We start from the raw sequence: 21,399 nt of genomic DNA on the forward strand, positions 1-21,399 counted from the left end.
ATGTCGCACATGATTATATTAAATCCAATAGCAATACCATAATTGTCCTTGGATTCATAGATGTTATGAGTTTCAAAAACAAACACAAGTAGATTTCAGATCGGCCAGGACATCGCTGTCAAAGAGGAACTTGTATATAATATTTGTAGCACAGAAACAGATCATTCAATCCAATGGGCCCATGCTTCACATCAATGAGTTTCTGCCAAGGATATCGTGTGACTGAATAGGGCAATTCTTCACCCAGAGATTGTTGGGCAAATGGAAGGATACCCCAAGAGATTATATGTTTCAAGCCTACCATATTTACTTCCCTTTCTTTCCTCCTCTCCATCGCTCTGACTCATTACTAAGACACTGAGACTCAGAATGATACAACTTGATAAATAAATTCAAGGAGGAAGTGAGGACTGCAGATGCTGGAGATCAGAGCTGAAAATGTGTTGCTGGAAAAGTGCAGCAGGTCAGGCAGCATCCAAGGAGCAGGAGAATCGACATTTCGGGCATGAGCCCTTCTTCAGGAAGCTGATCTCCAGCATCTGCAGTCCTCACTTTCTCCTAGAAGAATTACTCTCTTCAACCTTGGTTAGAGAATGTTGCCTTTACACTTTGGTTTGGAACACACATATCTCATTGCCATGGAATCGTTCCTTTTGAAAATTCTTCTCAATCCATGAGGACTACAGAATGTATGGAAAATTGGGTGGATGCAGAATCTGGTCTATCATGCAGTTCCATATGGTATGGAATTAAAAGGAATTTTAAAATGCCCATAAAGTCGCGCTCTAATGATTGTAATTAAAAACATTCATCTAATGGCTCAGCTGAAGAAAACTTGTACAAAACTAATAAGCTCTGACATGCAATCGAGAAAAGCAGCATTCTGTCCATTGTGAACCCTTTTCAACATTAAAGTATGATGTTGCATCCTTCACATCAAGTCCACATTAGGTAGATTTGCACATATCTTCAGGCCGCTTTCACACATAATCACCATTTATCTCAGAAAACAAACAGACATGTATCTTTTAATGTACAGTACACAGTAGCACATTTTATTTCAATAATTCGCAATCTAATGCCAGGAATAAAAATAACAAACGACTCAGGCAATCACAAAGTATACATAAAACCACAGCTGCATAGGCCCTAAACTCTCAAATTCCCTTCCTGCACTTCTCTGCCTCTCTACTTTATTTTCCTCCTTTAAGACATTCCTTAAAACTAGCTGCTTTAAGTTGGTTTTAAGACTGGTTACAGCCACCTTATGAAGAGGCAGCACCTCGAAAGCTAGTGCTTCTAAATAAACCTGTTGGACTATCACCTGGTGTTGCATGATTTCTAACTTTGTTCATCCCAGTCCAACACCGGCACATCCAAATCATTCTTTGAGGAAGGGTCACTGGACCTGAACCGTTAATTCTGAATTCTCTCCACAGATGCTGCCAGACCTGCTGAGTTTTTCTAGCAATTTCTGTTTTTGCTTCTGGTTTCCTGCATCTGCAGTTCTTTTGGTTTTTATTTACTCTTTGACAAAGGTTTTGGTCATCTTACCTAACACCACATGTTGGCGTGGTATCATTATTTTCATAATGCTCCTCTGAAGGGCCTACTCATTTTTGAAATTAAAGCTGTGACATAAATATAAATTCTTGTTCTTGTAAGTGCAAAGTCAAGGTATTTTTTTAGCAGACTATATACACCTATGAAACTTCTTTTCATAGATATTGATAGGCCTGTCATATTATTTCCAGTAATCATGGCTGACTTTCAGATGTCAATGTTTGTAGTGTTTCCTTTTTGTTTTAATACCAAGGACTAATTTGCAAAATCACATTCCATTAACACCTGCAATGCCCAGGAGTGAGCACTTGCACTCAATGAATTAATGAAATGAGCAAAGCTGGTTTCCCAAAACAAAGTCAAGTAACGTCCTCTGAAGCATGATTTGGAGGTGCCACTGTCGGACTGGGTGTACAAAGTTAAAAGTCACACAACACCAGGTTATAGTCCAACAGGTTTAATTGGAAGCACGAGCTTTCGGAGTGCTGCTCCTTCATCAGGTGGTTGTGGAATATATCTGTGATATATACTCCACAATCATCTGATGAAGGATCAGCGCTCCGAAAGCTAGTATTTCCAAGTAATCCTTTGAAGCAGTGTCACACCGTCACATGATTCACCATTGTTCAGGAAGAGTAGATCAAAATGTTTGTAAAATAAAAACTATACAAATTTAACACTTAGTGATAGTGATCTCAGCCTGAGGCTCCAATAGGAGCACTACAATTTGCTTCAGAGCCTCAGGGTTAAAGAGAAGAAAATCAATCTCAGTTCCATTGTCTGATTGTACATGTGTGTTCATTTGCTGAATTAAGACAGGATCAGATGATTCTAATATGATTTTTAAATTCCAGATGTGTTGAATAAATTGAATTTAAATTCCCCAGCTGACATGGTTCCACTTGCAATCAAGTTTCCCAACCATCAGTACAGTTTATTCTGTAACCAAGGCTTTTGACAGCCAGTCAATCAACACGTGTTATGGCATTACCATGGATTTTGTCTGTTTTATTCCAAAAAACAACTTTAACTGGTGGGGAATAACTTGGAGGAGCTCTGCTGAATTTTGTTCAAAATCCTAGTTGCATTGTGGTCTTTATTGTCTAATTCTCTGCTTGATAGAGCTCCATTTGACAATGCCAGCAATTATGTTTTCTTAAAAAAACCTTGTTAATAGTCTGTTAACATTAAAATTAAATACTTTTAGTGTAATGTTTCCAACAATCTGAAATAAATATGAATATTACACATGATTATATTCAATTCTGCACCAGGGGAATAGCCCACTGATACTTACTGTTGCGGCTTGAACAAAATTAATTCCTTCAAACTTTTTATGAAGGTATGTTAGCATGTTATGTTACTAGACAATTTGTCCAGAAACCTGGACAGATGGTTTGGAATCTTAAGTTCAAGTGGAATCATGGCAGTTGGTGAATTTAAATGCAGTTAGTTCAATAAACCTGGAATAAAAACTAGCATCAAGAACAGTGCCCATCAAACTACTTATTATCTTAAACAAGACTTGGTTCACTGATGTCCGTTACATTAAAAATCTCACCTGATTTGAGCTATGTTTGACTTCAGGCCCATGGCACTGAGATTAACTCTTAACTACCCTTTGAAATAACTCAGTTGTGTAGGAGTGTGCTATAAATGCTAGTCTTGCTGGCAATGCCGACATGCCCCAGGATGAATTAAAAAGAAAGAAGGCAACTGGTTTCAGAAATTGACTACTGTGAAACTATAGTGGAGCAAGGGTTCATTGATTTCAGGAGAGAAACGAAGGGGAATACTGTCAGAAGAAAGAAAGTTAGTATCTGAAATTCTAAGTGAGCGTATGACTGTAGTCAGCCAAATGAGTTAGCAATCACAAAGAGATATATAATTTGCATTTACATATCACCTTTCACAATGTTGGGATGCCCCAGAGTTCTTTGCAACCAAGTAAGTATTTTTTAAGTGGAATCACTTTTGTAATGTAGGAAATACCACAGCCAATTTATGCACAGGAAGATCCCACAAGCAGCAATTTCTTTTGTTGGAAGAAGATCAATATTAGTCAGTAAACTGAGAAACATCCAAACACATTTGTCTTTTCAGGAGATTACTGTTTAATTATTTTTCACAGGCCACACACCCTTCTAAACTAAGAAAGCAGAACAACACTTTTGAACAATACCCCAAGGGAATACGTCAGAAACTGCCTCCCTGTGTGCAGACACCGACCAGCCTGGCAAACCTTCATGCCACCATGGTTGATAATGACAACTTAGCAAGACTGGGATTCTAAGACATGTCTCTTAGCAGACAGCACCACAGGTTAAAAAGCAGCCAATCTGGGTGGTCCCTGGTTAGAGGGGCATTGGTACCAGTAGACTATATATCCATGCATTTAGCTGTTGTATATCAAACAAGATGGATGAAGAAAAAAAATGATGAAAATTACACAAAAAGGGGAAGCTGTACTCAGAAAAATACCTCAAAGGGAAGAACATAAAAATAATATTTTTAGAGGTATATATATCAGTACTATTATCCTGATTTTTTCATGATGTCACCAAGATTTGCACTTTATTATTGCAACTCCAAACAGTAAAAATATATCTCATGCATTTGGCATTGCACCAGAATAACATCAGGGTTAATAAAGCTATTCATAATGAAATCCAAATTAGTCTTCAGCTTTATGACACATAGTTACCATGAGTAATGGATGATAACTATTTTGCAATAGTACATTCTTTAATAAGTTTTTTAAAAAAAAGTAACTCTGGGTTAAAATGACCTTTCTTGATTTTACCTGTCCCCACATCAAATTCATGTCAATGAGACCAGAACATTTGAAAGGCAAGAAGTCCATGAGGCATTATGTAGATTGCACGTGATCCTTTGATTCATATGGGCTTTTATGGAAAGCATGTCAGTTTCACAAGTGGAGCATATGTTACACCCACTTAGTCCTTTTAAGTTTGTTGCCTGATGTCTAATACATTTTGCAAAAACAATAGCAACTTATATGGCAGCTTTAATCTAATGAATCACCCCAAGATGTAAATATGACTTTCCGATACAGAGATCACATGTAAAGCTCTAATTGCTTGTTCTGTGGTGCTATGGAGTCCGTGGACCATGTATATATTGGGTGTGGGTGTTTGCACTCCCTTTTTGATTTTCTTAAAAACCTCCTTCTCTGTTTTTGGTTGCACTTCAGTCCCATGCTCCTGATCTTCGGGCACCCAGCACAGAAAGGGGAAGGCAGGTCTGAAGACCTCCTTGTGGGTCTGCTCCTGGGCCTGGCCAAACTGGCCATAAACAGGTCCAGGCAGCGGGCCGTGGAAGGGGTCGTTAGAGCCGACTTCCTGCCCCTCTTCTGTGGGTTACGTTAGAGCCCGGGTGTCCTTGGAGAAGGAGCACGCAGTCTCCACCAACACCCTGGAGTTGTTTGGGAGAGATGGGCACCACAGGGAATGGAGTGTATTATTTCCCCCTCCAACTCTATTTTGATATAATCCCTGCCCTCCCCTTCACTGTTTGATCACACAGCACTGCCCTTTGATGAGAAGGGCACAGCTTGTCACTGGCCACTTGGGTGTTTCTTTTCTTCCTGGTGGTGGAAACTGAATAAAGACACCTTGTGTGTTTCATAAAAAAAACAAAAAAGATATAAACAATAAAGCTCTAATTTTCAGTTTTCATAGAATCCTAACAGTGTGGAAACAGGCCATTTGGCCCAACAAGTCCACACTGACCCTCCAAAGAGCAATCCACCCAAATCCATATTTGCCCCTGACTAACCTACATAATCCTGAACACTATGGGTAATTTAGCATGGCCAGTTCACCTAACTTGCACAATTTTGGACTGTGGGAGGAAACCAGAGAAAACTCCACACAGACGATTGCCCAAGGCTGGGATTGAACCTGGGTCCCTGGCGCTGTGAGGCAGCTGTGCTAACCACTGAGCCACTGTGCCACCCAGGTTTTGTGCACTCTGTTCTAGAAAAGTTTCATTCACTGTGGTTCAGTTCCATGAACTCAGGTCATTTTCCAGTTCCTTGCTAAAGGGACCAGCTACCTGTGAGAGTTCAGACCATCTGTGTCAGAAATCCATAAAAGGCATCACAGTACATCCTGATTCTATTCTCAACCAACTTCCACACAAATCCATTTTCCACCAGGATTCCCAGGATAGCTAATGTACAGATTTTATTTTGTGCACAAGGACTTTGAAGACAGCTGAATTGTTAACTATCACCCTTCGCAATAGGACTCATTTTCCTTATCTGTGTGGCTCAGTACTACACTGACTGCAATAAATTTAATTTACAGTCAGTTCCACTGTAACACGTGTTTCTTCAACACGAATTGGCTATAACATGATTGAAGAATTTAGACCATTATTTGTAGAACGTGAATTTTCCCTACCTGTATTGGCTATATCACAATTCTGGTCCCATTGGTTTAAATGGTGCTGCTCTTACATGATTTTCCTATAATGCGGGATTGCACAGGAACAGAACTATCACGTTATATCAGAACAGACTGTATACCACAGCAAATGGAGCATAATATGACAAAAGTTGGCATCAAGCCAAAGAAAGAGACATTGGAACAGGTGGTGAAAGGCTTTGTCTATAGGGTAGGTTTTAAGGATGGTCTTAAAGAGAGAGAGAGGTGGAGGGGGCAAGAAGGTTATGGAGAAATTCCAAAACAGACAGCCCAGCCAACTGGAGAAAGTGGGGAATGGATGTGAGGCAAAGGTTTTAAATGTAGAGTTCTTGTAAAAAGAGTCCGCAAAGAGATGTTGACAGGCTAAGTGACGAGGCAAAAAAACAATTTGCAGATGGAGTGTAGTGTAAGAAAATGTGAGGTTTCCCACTTTGTCAGGAAGAAAATGAAAGCAAAATATTAAACAACAGGAAGGAGATTGCAGAGTGCTGAAGTATAGAGATTCCACATGAATCACAAATGTAAGTACGTAGGAAGTAGGAAGGCAAATGGAATGTTGTTCTTTATTGCAAGGAGCATCAATCATAAAAGTAGGGAAGTCTTGTTAAAACTGTGCAGAGCATTGGTGAGAGTGCAGCTGAAAGATTATGTACAGTTGTGGGCTTCTTTCTTAAGCTGGGATGAATGTGTATTGGAAGCATTTCAGAGAAGGTTGACCAGAAGACTAATTCCAAGAATGATGGGACTGTGGAAAGGTGAAGAAGACTGGGCCTTATTAACCCTGCAGATAAATAAATCGTCAATATTCGATTCTGAACGATTGGTAGCAAGTTCCTCCTAGTCATTAAGTTCAAAGTTACATGCTTCAAGGTGTGCTTCAGAGTATCTTGAAAGATTTTCTTTACCCTTCCCTGAAATGTTCATCATCTGAGAGTTGAGAAGACAGGAGCTGTTGGGGGAGATGGTTTTTGGCTATCTGGATACAGCGCTAGTTCACTAAAATTGATTTTGCCAAAGATATGACTAAATCCTGAGAGTCTGCTTTCAAGAAGGACATTAACACTTGTTTGGTTTTCCTTCCAATTAAGTCAGAGGAAGTGGTAGAGGCTTCACCACTGGAATTTCTCTAGCACTCAGTATATTCAGCTGACACATAGTCCAGGTCTTACTGAAGTACACAAGCGTGATGACAACAACTATCTGCACCCTAGGATTTCTGTTAACATGTAAAGGTCTTGACTGTCAAACATTTGGGGCCATTGTATGCAGAAGGCTGAACTGGCACAACTGATGCGATGACAAATCTCCTTGTCATGGCTAGCTTTGGGAGCGGTGGCTGACCATTGGCCCACTGTGCCGTCCCATTCACTTATCAATGAAGATGGGCCGAAAACATCTTGTTTTAAAAAGCCTTCCAAATTACTCAGACTGACAAGACTTGGTAGTTGGTGTTCCACACAGGGTTTAATGTTGACACCCCTAGTAAACAGAATTAACATAAAACATTTGGACTTGGGAATCAGAACAACTCAAAACTTTATGGATGGTGCCAAATCATGGTTATAATACCCAAGGAAGACTGTGGAAAGCTACACAAAGTTTTTAGCGAAATATCAGATTTAAAGTGTAAAGATAAAGTTGACGCAGTCTTAACAGACCATAGAGCTCATCCCTCATTAGTAGAGACAGCTAGTGGTGGTTTGACCTAGGGGTCACCACACCTCAGGCCAGGGGAGTTATTGAGAAGGAGAGTCCTTCATGGTAACATCAGCTAGTACAGAATTTGAACACATGGTGTTGATCCCCAGGACCTGATCAGGTGTACCTGAGAACTCTGTGGGAAGCTAGGAAAGTGATTGCTGGGCCTCTTGCTGAGATATTTGTATCATCGATAGTCACAGGTGAGGTGCAGGACGACTGGAGGTTGGCCTACATGGTGCCACTGTTTAAGAAGGGCGGTAGAGACAAGCCAGGGAACTATAGACCAGTGAGCCTGACCTCGGTGGTGGGTAAGTTGTTGGAGGGAATCCTGAGGGACAGGATGTATATGTATTTGGAAAGGCAAGGACTGATTCAAGATAGTCAACATGGCTTTGTGCATGGAAAATCATGTCTCACAAACTTGATTAAGTTTTTTGAAGTAACAAAGAAGATTGATGAGGGCAGAGCAGTAGATGTGATCTATATGGACTTCAGTAAGGCATTCGACAAGGTTCCCCATGGGAGACTCATTAGCAAGGTTAGATCTCATGGAATACAGGGAGAACTAGCCATTTGGATACAGAACTGGTTCAAAGGTAGAAGACAGAGGGTGGTGGTGGATGGTTGTTTTTCAGATTGGAGGCCTGTGACAGTGGAGTGCCACAAGGATCGGTGCTGGGCCCTCTACTTTTTGTCATTTACATAAATGGATGCAAGCATAAGAGGTACAGTTAGTAAGTTTGCAGATGACACCAAAATTGGAGGTGTAGTGGACAGTGAAGAGGATCTGGACCAGATGTGCCAATGGGCTAAGAAGTGGCAGATGGAGTTTAATTCAGATAAATGCGAGATGCTGCATTCTGGAAAAGCAAATCAGAGCAGGACTTATACACTTAATGGTAAGGTCCTAGGGAGTTTTGCTGAACAAAGAGACCTTGGAGTGCAGGTTCATAGCTCCTTGAAAGTGGAGTCACAGGTAGATAGGATAGTGAAGAAGGCGTTTTGTATGCTTTCCTTTATTGGTCAGAGTATTGAGTACAAGAGTTGGGAGGTCATGTTGCGGCTGTACAGGACATTGGTTGGAATATTGCATGCAATTCTGTTCTTCCTATCAGAAGGATGTTGTGAAACTTGAAAGGGTTCAGAAAAGATTTACAAGGATGTTGCCAGGGTTGGAGGGTTTGAGCTACAGGGAGAGGCTGACCGGGCTGGGGCTGTTTTCCCTGGAGCGTCGGAGGCTGAGGGGTAACCTTATAGAGGCTTACAAAATTATGAGGGGCATGGATAGGGTAAATAGACAAAGTCTTTCCCTGGGGTTGGAGAGTCCAGAACTAGGGGGCATAAGTTTAGGGTGAGAGGGGAAAGATATAAAAGAGACCTAAGGGGCAACTTTTTCACGCAGAGGGTGGTACATGTATGGAATTAGCTGCCAGTGGATGTGGTGGCGGCTGGTACAATTGCAACATTTAAGAGGCATTTGGATGGGTATATGAATAGGAAGGGTTTGGAGGAATATGGGCCTGGTACTGGCAGATGGGACTAGATTGGGTTGGGATATCTGGTCGGCATGGACGGGTTGGACCGAAGGGTCTGTTTCCATGCTGTACATCTCTATGACTCTATGTCACTCTGCATAACAAACCAACTGAGCTAACCCATCTCCCATTTTCAGAATTAACATGCAAATTAAAAATTAATTTCAATAATTAAATGTGAAGCAGTCTTTTTGGTAGGAGAAATAAAGAGTTCAAAATAATCCTTGGAATATGAGAGTCTAAATGTGTGTAAAAGTAAAGGAATCTAGGTATGCAAGTTTATAAATCATAAGACGTAGCATAACAAGTTAACAAGGACATAAAAAATTAAAACAATCACTGAGGTAATTTCCAGAGCAATGGAACTGAAGGTGAATGAAGTTGTGTTAACCATCTATAGAACCACAGTTGGAGTATTATGTACAGTTCTGGTCTCTATGTTTGACACAGAGGCACTGGAGGTGAAGCAAAAATGATTTACAAGAGTTACACCAGAACTCGGAGGTTAGAACAATTAGACAAGATAAAAACAATTCATAGGTGTTCAATAAAATAGAAGTAGAGATGATTCCACCACTGGGAGTGTCCAAAACTACTAGTAAGCATAGCAATGAATAAATCCAACAAAGAATACAAGAGCAATGCATTTATCAGACTATGATTAGAGTCTGAAATGTATATGGAATAGGTTTTGTTTCAAGCAGATATCAGAGGAATATAGAGCAAGACGATTTCTGAAAATATATCAAGGATCAAATGAGTTACCTGTAACTACATATTACTCAAGCACCCAACAAAAGGGAGGGATAAAACAGCCAGACTCCCTGACTGTGATTGTTGTCCTGTAGTTACTGCTGGAAATTATATGAACATCTTACATTTGTGCAGCACTTTTAATTTACTAAAGGTACCCCCAAGGCTTCACAATAGGAAACAAAATTTGAGATTCAACCAAATAAGGAAATATGTGATCGGGGGACAAAAGCTTGGGAAAGAATCTGGTTTTCAATTGCCTCAAAAAAGGAAAGATAAAGCAGGTTAGGGAGGAAAGTACAGAACTTGGGTATGGTTGTCAATGACAGACAGTTAGAAATCAATGCTGCACAAACGGTCAGAATTAGTAAGCATTAAAAAATGTCATGGAGATGTAGCTCATCCTGCTGCAGCTGATTCTTTCAATGATTTAGCCAATTAATCCCATCACTGAGCTTTGCCTCCCCCAAAATATACTTCATTCGTAAAATTTGTAAACAGATATTACAAAAAAGTCTTGAATGTTAAAGAATTTGCACTTAAATTCAACTTGCTTGTTGATACAATGCAGCATGTTTGTTCCCTTTTAAGGTAACCACATAGAATTGTAATGCTTTCAATACATATTCTGCGTTAAACATACAGAAGGCAGAATGAAATCACATTGGGAATTACAGAAAGTGCATTAGAAATAAATCCCCCTGCATTGTATTCCACTCCGAGGTATCTCGACATAATTTCAACGATGTTTTCAATGTCTGACTGAGGGTTTCCAGTTTCTCAGAGTGGTATAGCAGGCAGAGATCCCTCCTACTTGACCCTGCGCCACCAAACAGGCTAGATTTTGGTGCTTGTTTAGAAACTCTGGTAACCAGGCATTCTACCAAGCGGCTTTAACAATCTGACCAGAATCGATCATCTTTTTCTGCTGCGCTTCAGGAGCTGATCCTTCCCTGTCAGACTTGCGGAGAAGGTATTTTGCCTCGACTTTGCATAAAATTGTCAGCGAGGGACAGGCAGTAACAGCTCAGTCCACATTCCTTCCCTATTGGCCAGCAAATGTATTAAGGATGGTCGCGTCATCAGCTAACTGTGCAACTCTATCCTCAGCATGACCCAACACCTTCTGCATATACCGAGGAACATCATTGAGAAATGAATGAATAACCAGAGGGCAGTAGTGAATCACAGGTCTGAGAATGAAGTTCAGTCGGACGGTTTGATTTAAAAGGGAAAGGGGCTTGTTATTTCGCAGAACTGTAGTTCAGTCTATGTACAAAGTTGCTGCTGTCAAACATTTAATTCTGCGATGGCTTACACCTAGATTTGGAAATTGAGGATACCACCTTCCCCAGAAATGAGACAGAACATTCCCGAACGTTTATTTGGATTTTCCAATATTCGGGATGTGAAATGTGATTTTTTTTTTGTCCAACACTCCTAGTTTTATGAACCGCCTCTCCCAGAATTGGCACTTTGGAGTATAATGTATAAATGCATTTTATTTTAATTTTCAAACATTAACTTTCGTCCTCCGCGCCTTTCAACACTTCCATGTATTGCTGTTAATGGCTTCTCTCAATCTGCTCCAGCACCTAAAAAGTTAAAGATAAAATGAAACGTGTGACGTCCAGTTAACGAGTTTAAAGCCAGCGCAGCCTAACGCCACCGTCCCCTCCCCCTTTGCGCCAATAATGAATTTCAATATCATTTTGTATCGTGAATAATTCATTATCACGGTCACTGGCTCAGAGGCTATAAAGATTCCACTGAAGTTTACACCTTATTCCACAAGTCGACCTGTAACTGACTATGGCTCGACTCCAGCGTCAGATCCGCCCCTTTAAATATCATGCGTCGAGTTCGTTCCAAACTCCGCCTTCACCACGTTGTTCTTCTGCTGTTTTGTCAAACACGACTTTGCACTCTTCCGCATCCTCTGCCTCCCGATACCACACCCTGCCGACTGCGAGCCGCCTCCATTTTGTACATTTCTTACCCCAAAAGAAATCGCACGGTCGCGCCATACAAGAATCCCCCCCCTTGCTAATCCGCCCACAGACCTGTGGCGCACGTTGGACTGTTATGGATTTCCAGCGTGTCCATGTTACACACAGAATATAACGCTAAAAGGCAAAGGCACAGACTCCTCAAGTGAGAGCGCCCTACATGTGAGCATTAACTCTTGCTCTAAATGAATGAAATCGTTTCCAGCAAAAGCAAACTCTCCTCCCCCACCATTGAAATAAAAGTTATTTTCAGTCGCTGTCTCTTTATTTTAATAATCTGCGATGGATTAACGCAGATGGGCGTCCATGTGAAAATACTACTGTTAAGCCTTCTCCAGTGTGATTGGTGTGAGAGTCGGGGCGGATCAAATGAGATGTAAATGAGCAGCACGATGCGAGCCGAGCTGGTTGTTTGGAAACACTGGTGAATGTCTAGCGAACGTTTCGTCTCAATCGGATACATTGCAGCCTCGGATTGTTACTTAACGTTCGATATTGGAACGCGGCGCTTCCGCAATGAGTTCGATCCCGATTCGCTGAAGGCGAGAGTCCCAGGAATTCAGGGGACGTTCAGTTAAAAAAAAATCTCAAGCATCTCCCGTTTCGGCGTGAGATCTGGAACGTAGTTTGCGTCGGACTGCTAGTGGGCAGTATTACCGCTTGTTGTGATTACTGGATTTTGGGGCTGTATACTGCGCCATCTTGAGATTTCTTTTTCTCCCCCCCCCCCCCCTCATCTGAAAGATTCCGGGGGGTTTAAAGGATATCTCGTTTGCTCTTCTACTCGGTCTGCTGGGCCTGTAGAAGGCGGCCAAATTAAAACTTAGTCAACCCCTCCGCCGCCCCCCCCCCCCTTGGTTGCTTGCTCCCACAACCACAAAAAAAGAAGAATCACCCCCTTTTTAAGAAAAAGTGATTGATAGGATCGAGCATGAGTATCGAAACACTGCTGGAAGCTGCAATGTTTTTGGAATTGCAAGCGCAACAACAGAAAACACGTGGTAAGAGAGCGCATGGATGTAACATTTCTCTCTCTCTCCTCTGACCAATGCGGATACTCGTCTGTTTTTTTTTGTTAAGCTGGCCCGGTTTTCTGAAAAATCCGTGTGGCCTTTCATTATTACACGATCCTCTTTAGATTGTTGCACTTTGGATGTTACATTGTATTGTTACATACAGTGATAGTACTAGACATTGTCATAGTGTTTTGGCAGGAAATGATAACGTGATTATTTTCATTCAGAATTTTTGAGACAAGTCATTTAACGTAAAATACAGGTTTTCCGGTGAATCCACGTAATTAGGATCAGTCAGCATCGATCTAGGTTTCCGATGGAACTGACATTATTTTTTTTCTCTGTGGGGAGCCACACATTTGTAATAAGGCTGACACGTGGAGATGTTCAAATGTTGGATAATGCTATCCAGTTATAGTGCACCAAAACCAGTCGATTGTACGGTAGTGCTTATGATTTAAGGAATTCTTTTCCAGGGGCAGGGCCGAGGGCAGACGTGCAAAAATACTGTAGTCTGTTTGCATAATGACGTGTCGTGGCATGGGGTGGAGGTGTCATATGATACTTGGTAGTTCCGCTTTTTTTTTGTTGCAATTTTTATCAGTTGTTGTTTGAGTAAATCCGACAGTCTTTGATTGTTGAATGTAACCGATGGCGGAAGAGGCAGGGAGATACATTGTAGGGAGGAATGTCGCAGAGTCGGCGCTGCTGGCATCTCCCTCAGCCCGATCTCCACGAGCTATTGTTAATAATAGTGCCAGTGTATTTTGTTCAGCCTGACGTGTCTGACTCCTCCCCGCTACCACGTGCATTGGGACAAGCCTGCTTTCTGTAAATTCAGATCCACTTGTTACCGATTCAGAAGCTCCACAGGAGCAGCACACGTTACAAATATAGTGGTGCGATTTGTTCATTTCCACTGTTCAATTGTCAATTGACCGATCTGCCAGACACCCGTCTCCCTTATTTAACAGCTCCCCAGTACCCTCCACCCCTTTTGCTATTTCCCTTTCAATTCCAGCCTTGCTGTCACACAATCGCGTTTCCTGACGGTCGTGGGCGGTGATTGCTTTATATTCCACACAACTGTGGGCACTTCAGATGAGGTGACTACACCCGCGACGGTCAATTTTAGATGAACTCAAATCACACAATCATACGAAGAAAAGACATTGATACTTTTCCGGGCGGGGGAGATGTCTTAAAACACTCCCCTTAAGGAGATTTAAATAACATCTACACTTCTCATTCACATCCGTGGGCTAAGATTTCTCCACTGTCCCCGGTACCAGAAAACATCGTCCCTAAACTGCTTTATGGTTTCGCCACAGACCCCAATGGGGAACCACATTCAGAATTGAGTTTAGCATCCTCGTCACGCTGTTACTGTTCGTGTTTTTTTTTGACACTGGTTCACATTGTTGAAAAACAATGGATACTGGTGACATGGCTGGAGGAAATGGCCGGGGGGATTGTTTTGTGAAAGAGTTGTCCTATTCTCAGGCACCTTTTAGAATGCAGGAAAATAGCCAGATCGATGCCCCTTCCGTTCCCAACCACCCCCATCCTCAGAGAGTTGACAACACTGTGTTCCAATCAAAAGCTGGCTAGCGGATGCCTTTTTGGAAGTTGAAATTGCCGGTGAAATAAATAGGAAAAGCTGGTCTTCTCGGGTTTCTGTCCAGATAGGACTTTAAGAAACTGAAGGAGGCATATGTTATATGGTCCAAGGGCCTTACCATTAAATGTGTAAGTCCTGCCCTCATTTGTTTTACCAAAATGCAATGCCTCACATTTATTTAAATTAAACTCCTGTTACTTCTCAGCCAATTGCCCAATTGATCACGATCCCTTTGTAATTTGAGATAACCTTCTTCATTGTTTTGTTGTCATCCGCAAACTTACTAACCATGCCTCCTAAATTCTCATCCAAATCGTTTATATAAGTTACAAACAAAAATGGACCCAACATTGATCTCTATGGAACACCATGAACTTGCTACAACATCCTCAGATACACTTATAGAGATGTACAGCACAAACAGACTCTTTGGTCCAACTTGTCCATGCCGACCAGATGTCCCAACTTAATCTAATCCCATTTGCCAGCACCCAGCCCATATCCTTCTAAACCCTTCCTATTAATATACCCACCCAGATGCCTTTTAAATGTTGTAATTGTACCAGCCTCCCCACTTCCTCTGGCAGCTCATTCGATACACGTACCACCCTCTGTGTGAAAAAGTTGCCCCTTAGGTCCTTTTTTAAATTTTTCCCCTCTCACCCTAAACCTATGGCCTCTAGTTCTAGACTCCCCCACCCAGGGGAAAATACCTTGTCTATTTACCTTATCCATGTCCCTCATGATTTTATAAACCTCTATAAGGTCACCCCTCAGCATCTGACGCTCCAGGGAAAACAGCCCCAGCCTGTTCAGCCCCTCCGTCCAACCCTGGCAACATCCTTCTAAATCTTTTCTGAACCCTTTCAAGTTTCACAACATCCTTCCGATAGGAAGGAGACCAGAATTGCATGCAATATTCCAAAAGTGACCTAACCAATATCCTGTACTCAATGCTCTGACCAATAAAGGAAAGCATACCAAACGCCTTCTTCACTATCCTATCTACCTGTGACTCCACTTTCAAGGAGCTATGAACCTGCACTCCAAGGTCTCTGTTGAACAACACTACCCAAGACCTTCCCATTAAGTGTATAAGTCCTGCTCTGATTTGCTTTTCCAGAATGCAGCACCTTTCATTTATCTAAATTAAACTCCTTCTGCCACTTCTCGGCCCATTGATGCATCTGATCAAGTTGCTATTGTACTCTTTGGTAACCTTCTTTGCTGTCCATTACACCTCCAATTTTGTTTTGTGTCATCTGCAAACTTACTAACTATACCTCATATGTTCATATCAGAATCATTTATGTAAATGACGAAAAGCCGTGGACACAGCACTGATCCTTGTGGCACTCCACTGGTCACAGGCCTCCAGTCTGAAAAACATCCCTCTACCCTTTGTTTTCTACCTTTGAGCCAGTTCTCTATCCAACTGGCTAGTTCTCCCTGTATTCCATGTGATCTAATCTTGCTAATCAGTCTACCCTGATTAATCTTGTCGAATGCCTTACTGAAATCTATATAGATCACGACCACTGCTCTACCCTCATCAATCCTCTTAGTTATTTCTTTAAATAAACTCAATCAAGTTCGTGAGACATTGATCAGGTCCCAGAGATTTATCCACCTTCATGTTTTTTTAAGACCTCCAGCACTTCCTGTTCTGTAAAGTTGACTGTTTTAAATATACCTGTATTTATTTTCCCGAGTTCCCTAGCCCCCATTTCTTTTTCCACAGTAAAAGATGTTACCAGGGAGAGGCTGTATAGGCTGGGCTGTTTTCCCTGAAGTGTTGGAGGCTGAGGGGTGACCTCATGGATAGGGTAAATAGACAAAGTTTTTTTTCCCCCGGGGTGGGGGCGTCCAGAACTACTGGGCATAGGTTTATTGTGAGAGGGTAATAGTTTAAAAGGGACCGAAGGGGCAACTTTTTCATGCAAAAGGTAGTGTGTTTATGGAAAGAGAGGAAGTGGTGGAGGCTGGTACATTTAAAATGCATCTGGATGGATTCATTATAGGAAGACTTTAGAGGAATGTGGGCCAAGTGCTGGCAAATGGGACTAGATTAATTTAGGATATCTGGTTGACATGAACAAGGTGGACCAAAGGGTCTGTTTCCATGCCTCTAAAAACTGACATGAAATTACCATTTGGTATCTTTCCCATTTCCTGTGGTTCCACACATAAATGATCTTGTTGATCTTTAATGGGCCTTAAGCACTCCCTAGTTGCTCTTTTGCTCTTAATGTACATGTAGAATCTCTTTGGATTGTCCTTAACCTCATCTGCCAATGCTATCTCATATCCCCTTTTTGCCCTTAAGCGGGAAATCTCCTGAATTTCCTCTTAAGAATGCCACTACATCCCTTATATTCTTCAAGAGATTAACTTGATCCTCAGTTATTCTTGACCAGAGCCTCAATATCTTTATTGATTCATTGTTCCATTCTCTTACAAGCTTTCACTCTAACAGGAACATAATGCCTCTGAACTCTTGTTATCTCATTTTTGAAAGCCTCCCACTTGCCAGTCATCCCTTTACCTATAAGCAATCTACTCCAATCAACTCTTGAAAGTTCCTGTTTCATACCATCAAAATTTGCCTTGCTTCAATTAAGAACTTTAACATTTCTCCAATACCTATCCTTTTCCATAACTATTTCAAAATTAATAGAATTATGATCCATGTGTCCTTCACCTCTTTTATGAAACAGCAGAATTTGCAGTCTGGGCTTGCAAATGATAACTACTGGGTCACAATAGCCAAGGGTTTGAGAAACACCAAAGCAGAAATTGCTGGAGAAAAACCAGCATGTCTGGTATCCTCTGTGGAGAGAAACAGAGTTAATGTTTCGGGTCCAGAAATGTTAGAGAAAACCATGAGAGAACTGATTTGTAAGCCAGTTAGACACGTTGTCGTGGGAACTTTGGTGTATGAGAAGAAAATGTTTCAGGGAAGGAGGAAAGGAGTAGATTGTTTAAAAGTGCTTATCTAGTGCTTTTGGTATCCATTGTCAGTGTCTGTATTGTGACAGCAGCAACTGAGCTGAAGAGTAATGGAAAATCACTTGAACTTGTAATGGTAAGACATTCTTTTATCTAAGGTGGCAGATCCAGGACTCTTCACTTGCCCTGTATGTAGGTGCATTGAGATAAAGTACAGAATCCCTAAATGTTACACTTGCCTCCAATTGAGTGGGCAATGTCTCTGCTAGAAACAAAGCTAAACATTAACTTGCATAAAATATTTCCTGACTATAAGAAGTGTAACCTAGATTAATAGCATTCTGGAGAGATGTGCTTTGCATTTAGTTGGCTGAGATACAGAGGACAGTCCAACCCTTGTGCAGCAATTGTTTATGTACTTGGGTTCATAACATTTGAAAACTGAATATAAAAAAACGCAGAAATGCTGGTAATACTCAATACATCAGTCAACATTTGTGGAGAGAGAAGAGCAAAATTAATGCTTCAAAGCAGAACTTTGCTCAAATGCTGATCAGATTAACAAAGTTCACCATTTTAAAGTAGTTACCTGTGCAAGTTCTCTCATTGAGGAAAGAAATTGTGTGTAGTCTACGAGATGTAGGTGGTCAGCATGTTTTATTTCCAGAGAAGTAAAAGACACACTCATGCCATAATTCTTGAGGTTTAGTGTACTGTCTGTTAGAGCGAAGATACATAAGAAAAGTTTGTGAGAAGATTTGTAGCTCGGGTGCTCGTTGTTGTGGTTCTGTTCGCCGAGCTGGGAATTTGTGTTGCAGATGTTTCGTCCCCTGTCAAGGTGACATCCTCAGTGCTTGGGACTTCCTGCGAAGGCTTCACAGGAAGCTCCCAAGCAACTGAGGATGTCACCTAGACAGGGGACGAAGCATCTGCAACACAAATTCCCAGCTCGGCAAATAGAGCCACAATACATAAGAAAATGTGAAATTACCTTGCTGCTTTTTTCCCCATCCCTCCATATTAATAAGTATTATTGTCCACTTCCTTGTATGTCTGATCACAAACAGTGTGGAGACAGTCTAAAGGGAGATGCATTTCCTCAGTCTGGTTTGTGCGTAGGAATTGTGCATGGCATGAAGTAGGAAGTATGGGACAAAATATTTTTACCTGACAAAAGATCTGTAAGAGTGCAGTTTCGGATAGCATTTTGTTTTAGCAACACTGACTAGACAATTAAAAGAAAAAAAAAGCTTGAATCATTATGTCTTGTTAATTACAATTTTTAATGTTAGGACAAAGAGTCATAGAGATGTGGATGTAGGTTTGCTCAAACCCTCCAGCTCAGCGAGCAAACCTACATCCAGAACCTCAACCTGAGCTACAAATCTTCTCAAAACTTGCTAGTCATAGAGGTGTACAGCACAGAAACAGACCCTTTGGTCCAACACATCCATGCCGATCAGATATTCTATCTAAATCTAGTTCCATTTGCCAGCATTTGGCCCATATTCCTCTAAATCCTTCCTACCTGTATACCCATCTAGATGCTTTTGAATATTGTGATTGTACTAGCCTCCACCACTTCCTCTGGCAGCTCATTCCATACAAGCACCATTCTCTGCATGAAAAGGTTGCCCCTTAGGTCTCTTTTAAATCGTTTCCCTCTCACCCTAAACTTTTGCCCTCTAGTTTTGAATTCCCCTACTCCGGGGAAGAAACCTTGTCTGTTTATCCTATCCATGCCCTCATGATTTTATAAAGGACACCGCTCAGCCTCTGATGCTCCAGGGAAAATAGCCCCTTCCTATTTCAGCCCTTCCCTGTAGCTCAAAGCCTCCAACCCTGGCAACATCCTTGTAATTCTTTTGTGAACTCTTCCAAGTTTCACAACATCTTTCTTATTAGCATGGAGACCAGAATTGCAATATTCCAAAAGTGGCCTAATCAGTGTCCTGTACAGCCCCAACATGACCTCCCAACTACTGTTCTCAATACACTGGCCAATATACAAAGGCAAGCATACCCCACCCAAACACCATCTTCACTATCCTATCTACCTGCGACTCCACTTTCAAGGAACTATGGGTCTGCACTGCAAGGCCTCTTTGTTCAACAATCCTCCCTAGTATTTTACCAGTAACTATATATGTCCTGTTCTGATTTGCCTTTCCAAAATGCACCTCCTATTTATCTAAATTAACTCCATCTCCATTAAAGGAACTGTACTTCGTATGTAGTAACATGATGTGATTTAAAATAACCTGTACTGTACTTACTCTATATTGCAGATCCTCAATCCTAGCCATTCTATATTCTAAAATGCATTTGTCTATGAATCTTTTACTTTTCAATGTACTGTAGTGCTATTGTTGACAATGACTGTGAAAAATGACCTGGAAATGCTAATATGGCTAGTTGTGATGTGTTAATGTTTGTAACTATATCCTTTTGTATTTTGTGATAAAATGTTGCAGAGGAAGTTTCCTCAAAGGTGGAAGGAATTTTTCTTCTAATATTTTTCCTGAGATAGGGTCTCGGAGGTTATTATTTATTTATTTTTTAAAGGTGTAAAAACCTACAGTATTTCCCTTTTCTCTCCCTTGTTCAGCATATACGCAGCTTGAAGTAGGGGCATGGCTGGGCAGGGATCTAGTTCTCGTCACCTTGGTAATGCGGAACGGTGATTAAGAGTCTTTCTCTGTCCTTCCTCCTCCTCCTCTCACAAGATGGAGGGAGCAGAGCAGACGAGAAAGATAGCTGAAATAAAAGCAAAATACCGTGGATGCTGGAAATCTGAAGTAAAATCAGAGTGAGAGAAAGATTCAACAGATCTGGCAGCATCTGTGGAAAAAGAAGCAGAGTTCATGTTGAATCCAGTATCTTCAGAGTTGTGTTTCTCTGTCCCCGCAGATGCTGTCAAGCCTGCTGAGTTTCTCCAGCACTTTCTGACTTTATAAAGAATGGGAGCTCAGCTGGTTCACATCCCTTTATGTTGCCGTACTTCTGGTGGCAAGGGTAAATATGAAGAATTTAAGATTAGCACAATGTGTACCACTGGATATCCTTTGTAGAAACAGGCATCACCGAAGCATGAGAAAAATGAGTTCACAGCCCAAGTTGATATTAGGAGGATTAAGCAAAAAATTAATTAAGTAGTTGGCTTTTAAGAAAGAAGTGAGAGGGAATAGTTTAGGAAGGAAAACAACCTAGTCGGTTGTTGGCACTTTGACAATGGTCAGACTGGGGACTTCACAAGATGTTGAACTGAGAAGAGAGGTTCATTTCTGGGAAGGATGGATTGCAGAACTGGGGGAGATACTGCCATTGTAGTTGTTGCAGACATTTTAAAGATGGAGGAACTCAAAATGTATATTTTCTGTCAGTAAGGAAAAGAAATGGTTGTTTCCCCAGTTTTCCGAATGAATGTGAAATAGGTCTAGAAATGTTTTCGGTTAAAATTGGATTTGTCCTTGTACGTTTAAAGTGGGCACATGTTAACTAATAAATCTAGTACCTGATTCCTCCTGGTCTTTTCATAGTTGTTTGTCCTTATAGCTGTAAACAAAGTTAACTGAGAGTGTCGTTTTGTGCAGTCTGCGAGGTGGACATTTACTTGGAATGATCACAACTGGGTTGAGGTCCCTTGTAGAATGTAGTTTCTCATCGATCAAATAATGGGTTTGTTTAGACTGCAGGCTGATAGAAAGAACATTTTCCATGTGAGCTGTGAATAACCTTTAGCCAAGCATTGCTGGATGAAGATGAGTCCATTGAAAAAGATCGACATTCGCTGCTTTGTAG

General features: G+C 41.2%; 1 protein-coding gene and 1 long non-coding RNA gene across 3 annotated transcripts in view; one reads left to right on the forward strand and one right to left on the reverse strand.

Moving 5' to 3' along the window:
• Window positions 1–10,557: 10,557 nt before the first annotated feature.
• LOC140491538 (uncharacterized) lies at window positions 10,558–12,311 on the reverse strand. 2 transcript variants are annotated; one of them, XR_011963335.1, is made up of 2 exons: window positions 12,067–12,311; window positions 10,558–11,598 (listed from the first exon to the last, which is right to left on the reverse strand). It is a non-coding gene; the product is annotated as an uncharacterized lncRNA (long non-coding RNA). The 2 variants fall into 2 exon arrangements; XR_011963334.1 differs by having other exon boundaries at window positions 11,786–12,311.
• Window positions 12,312–12,404: 93 nt separating this feature from the next.
• mnta (MAX network transcriptional repressor a) overlaps window positions 12,405–21,399 on the forward strand; it is a 116,840-nt gene continuing 107,845 nt past the window's right edge. Inside the window, exon 1 of the mRNA XM_072589861.1 lies at window positions 12,405–13,013. Coding sequence (XP_072445962.1) covers window positions 12,944–13,013 — 70 coding nt within the window. The 5' untranslated portion in view covers window positions 12,405–12,943. The remainder of the gene's footprint in view (window positions 13,014–21,399) is intronic.

Source organism: Chiloscyllium punctatum, chromosome 19 (assembly GCF_047496795.1).
Source record: "Chiloscyllium punctatum isolate Juve2018m chromosome 19, sChiPun1.3, whole genome shotgun sequence".
Taxonomy (NCBI): Eukaryota; Metazoa; Chordata; class Chondrichthyes; order Orectolobiformes; family Hemiscylliidae; genus Chiloscyllium; species Chiloscyllium punctatum.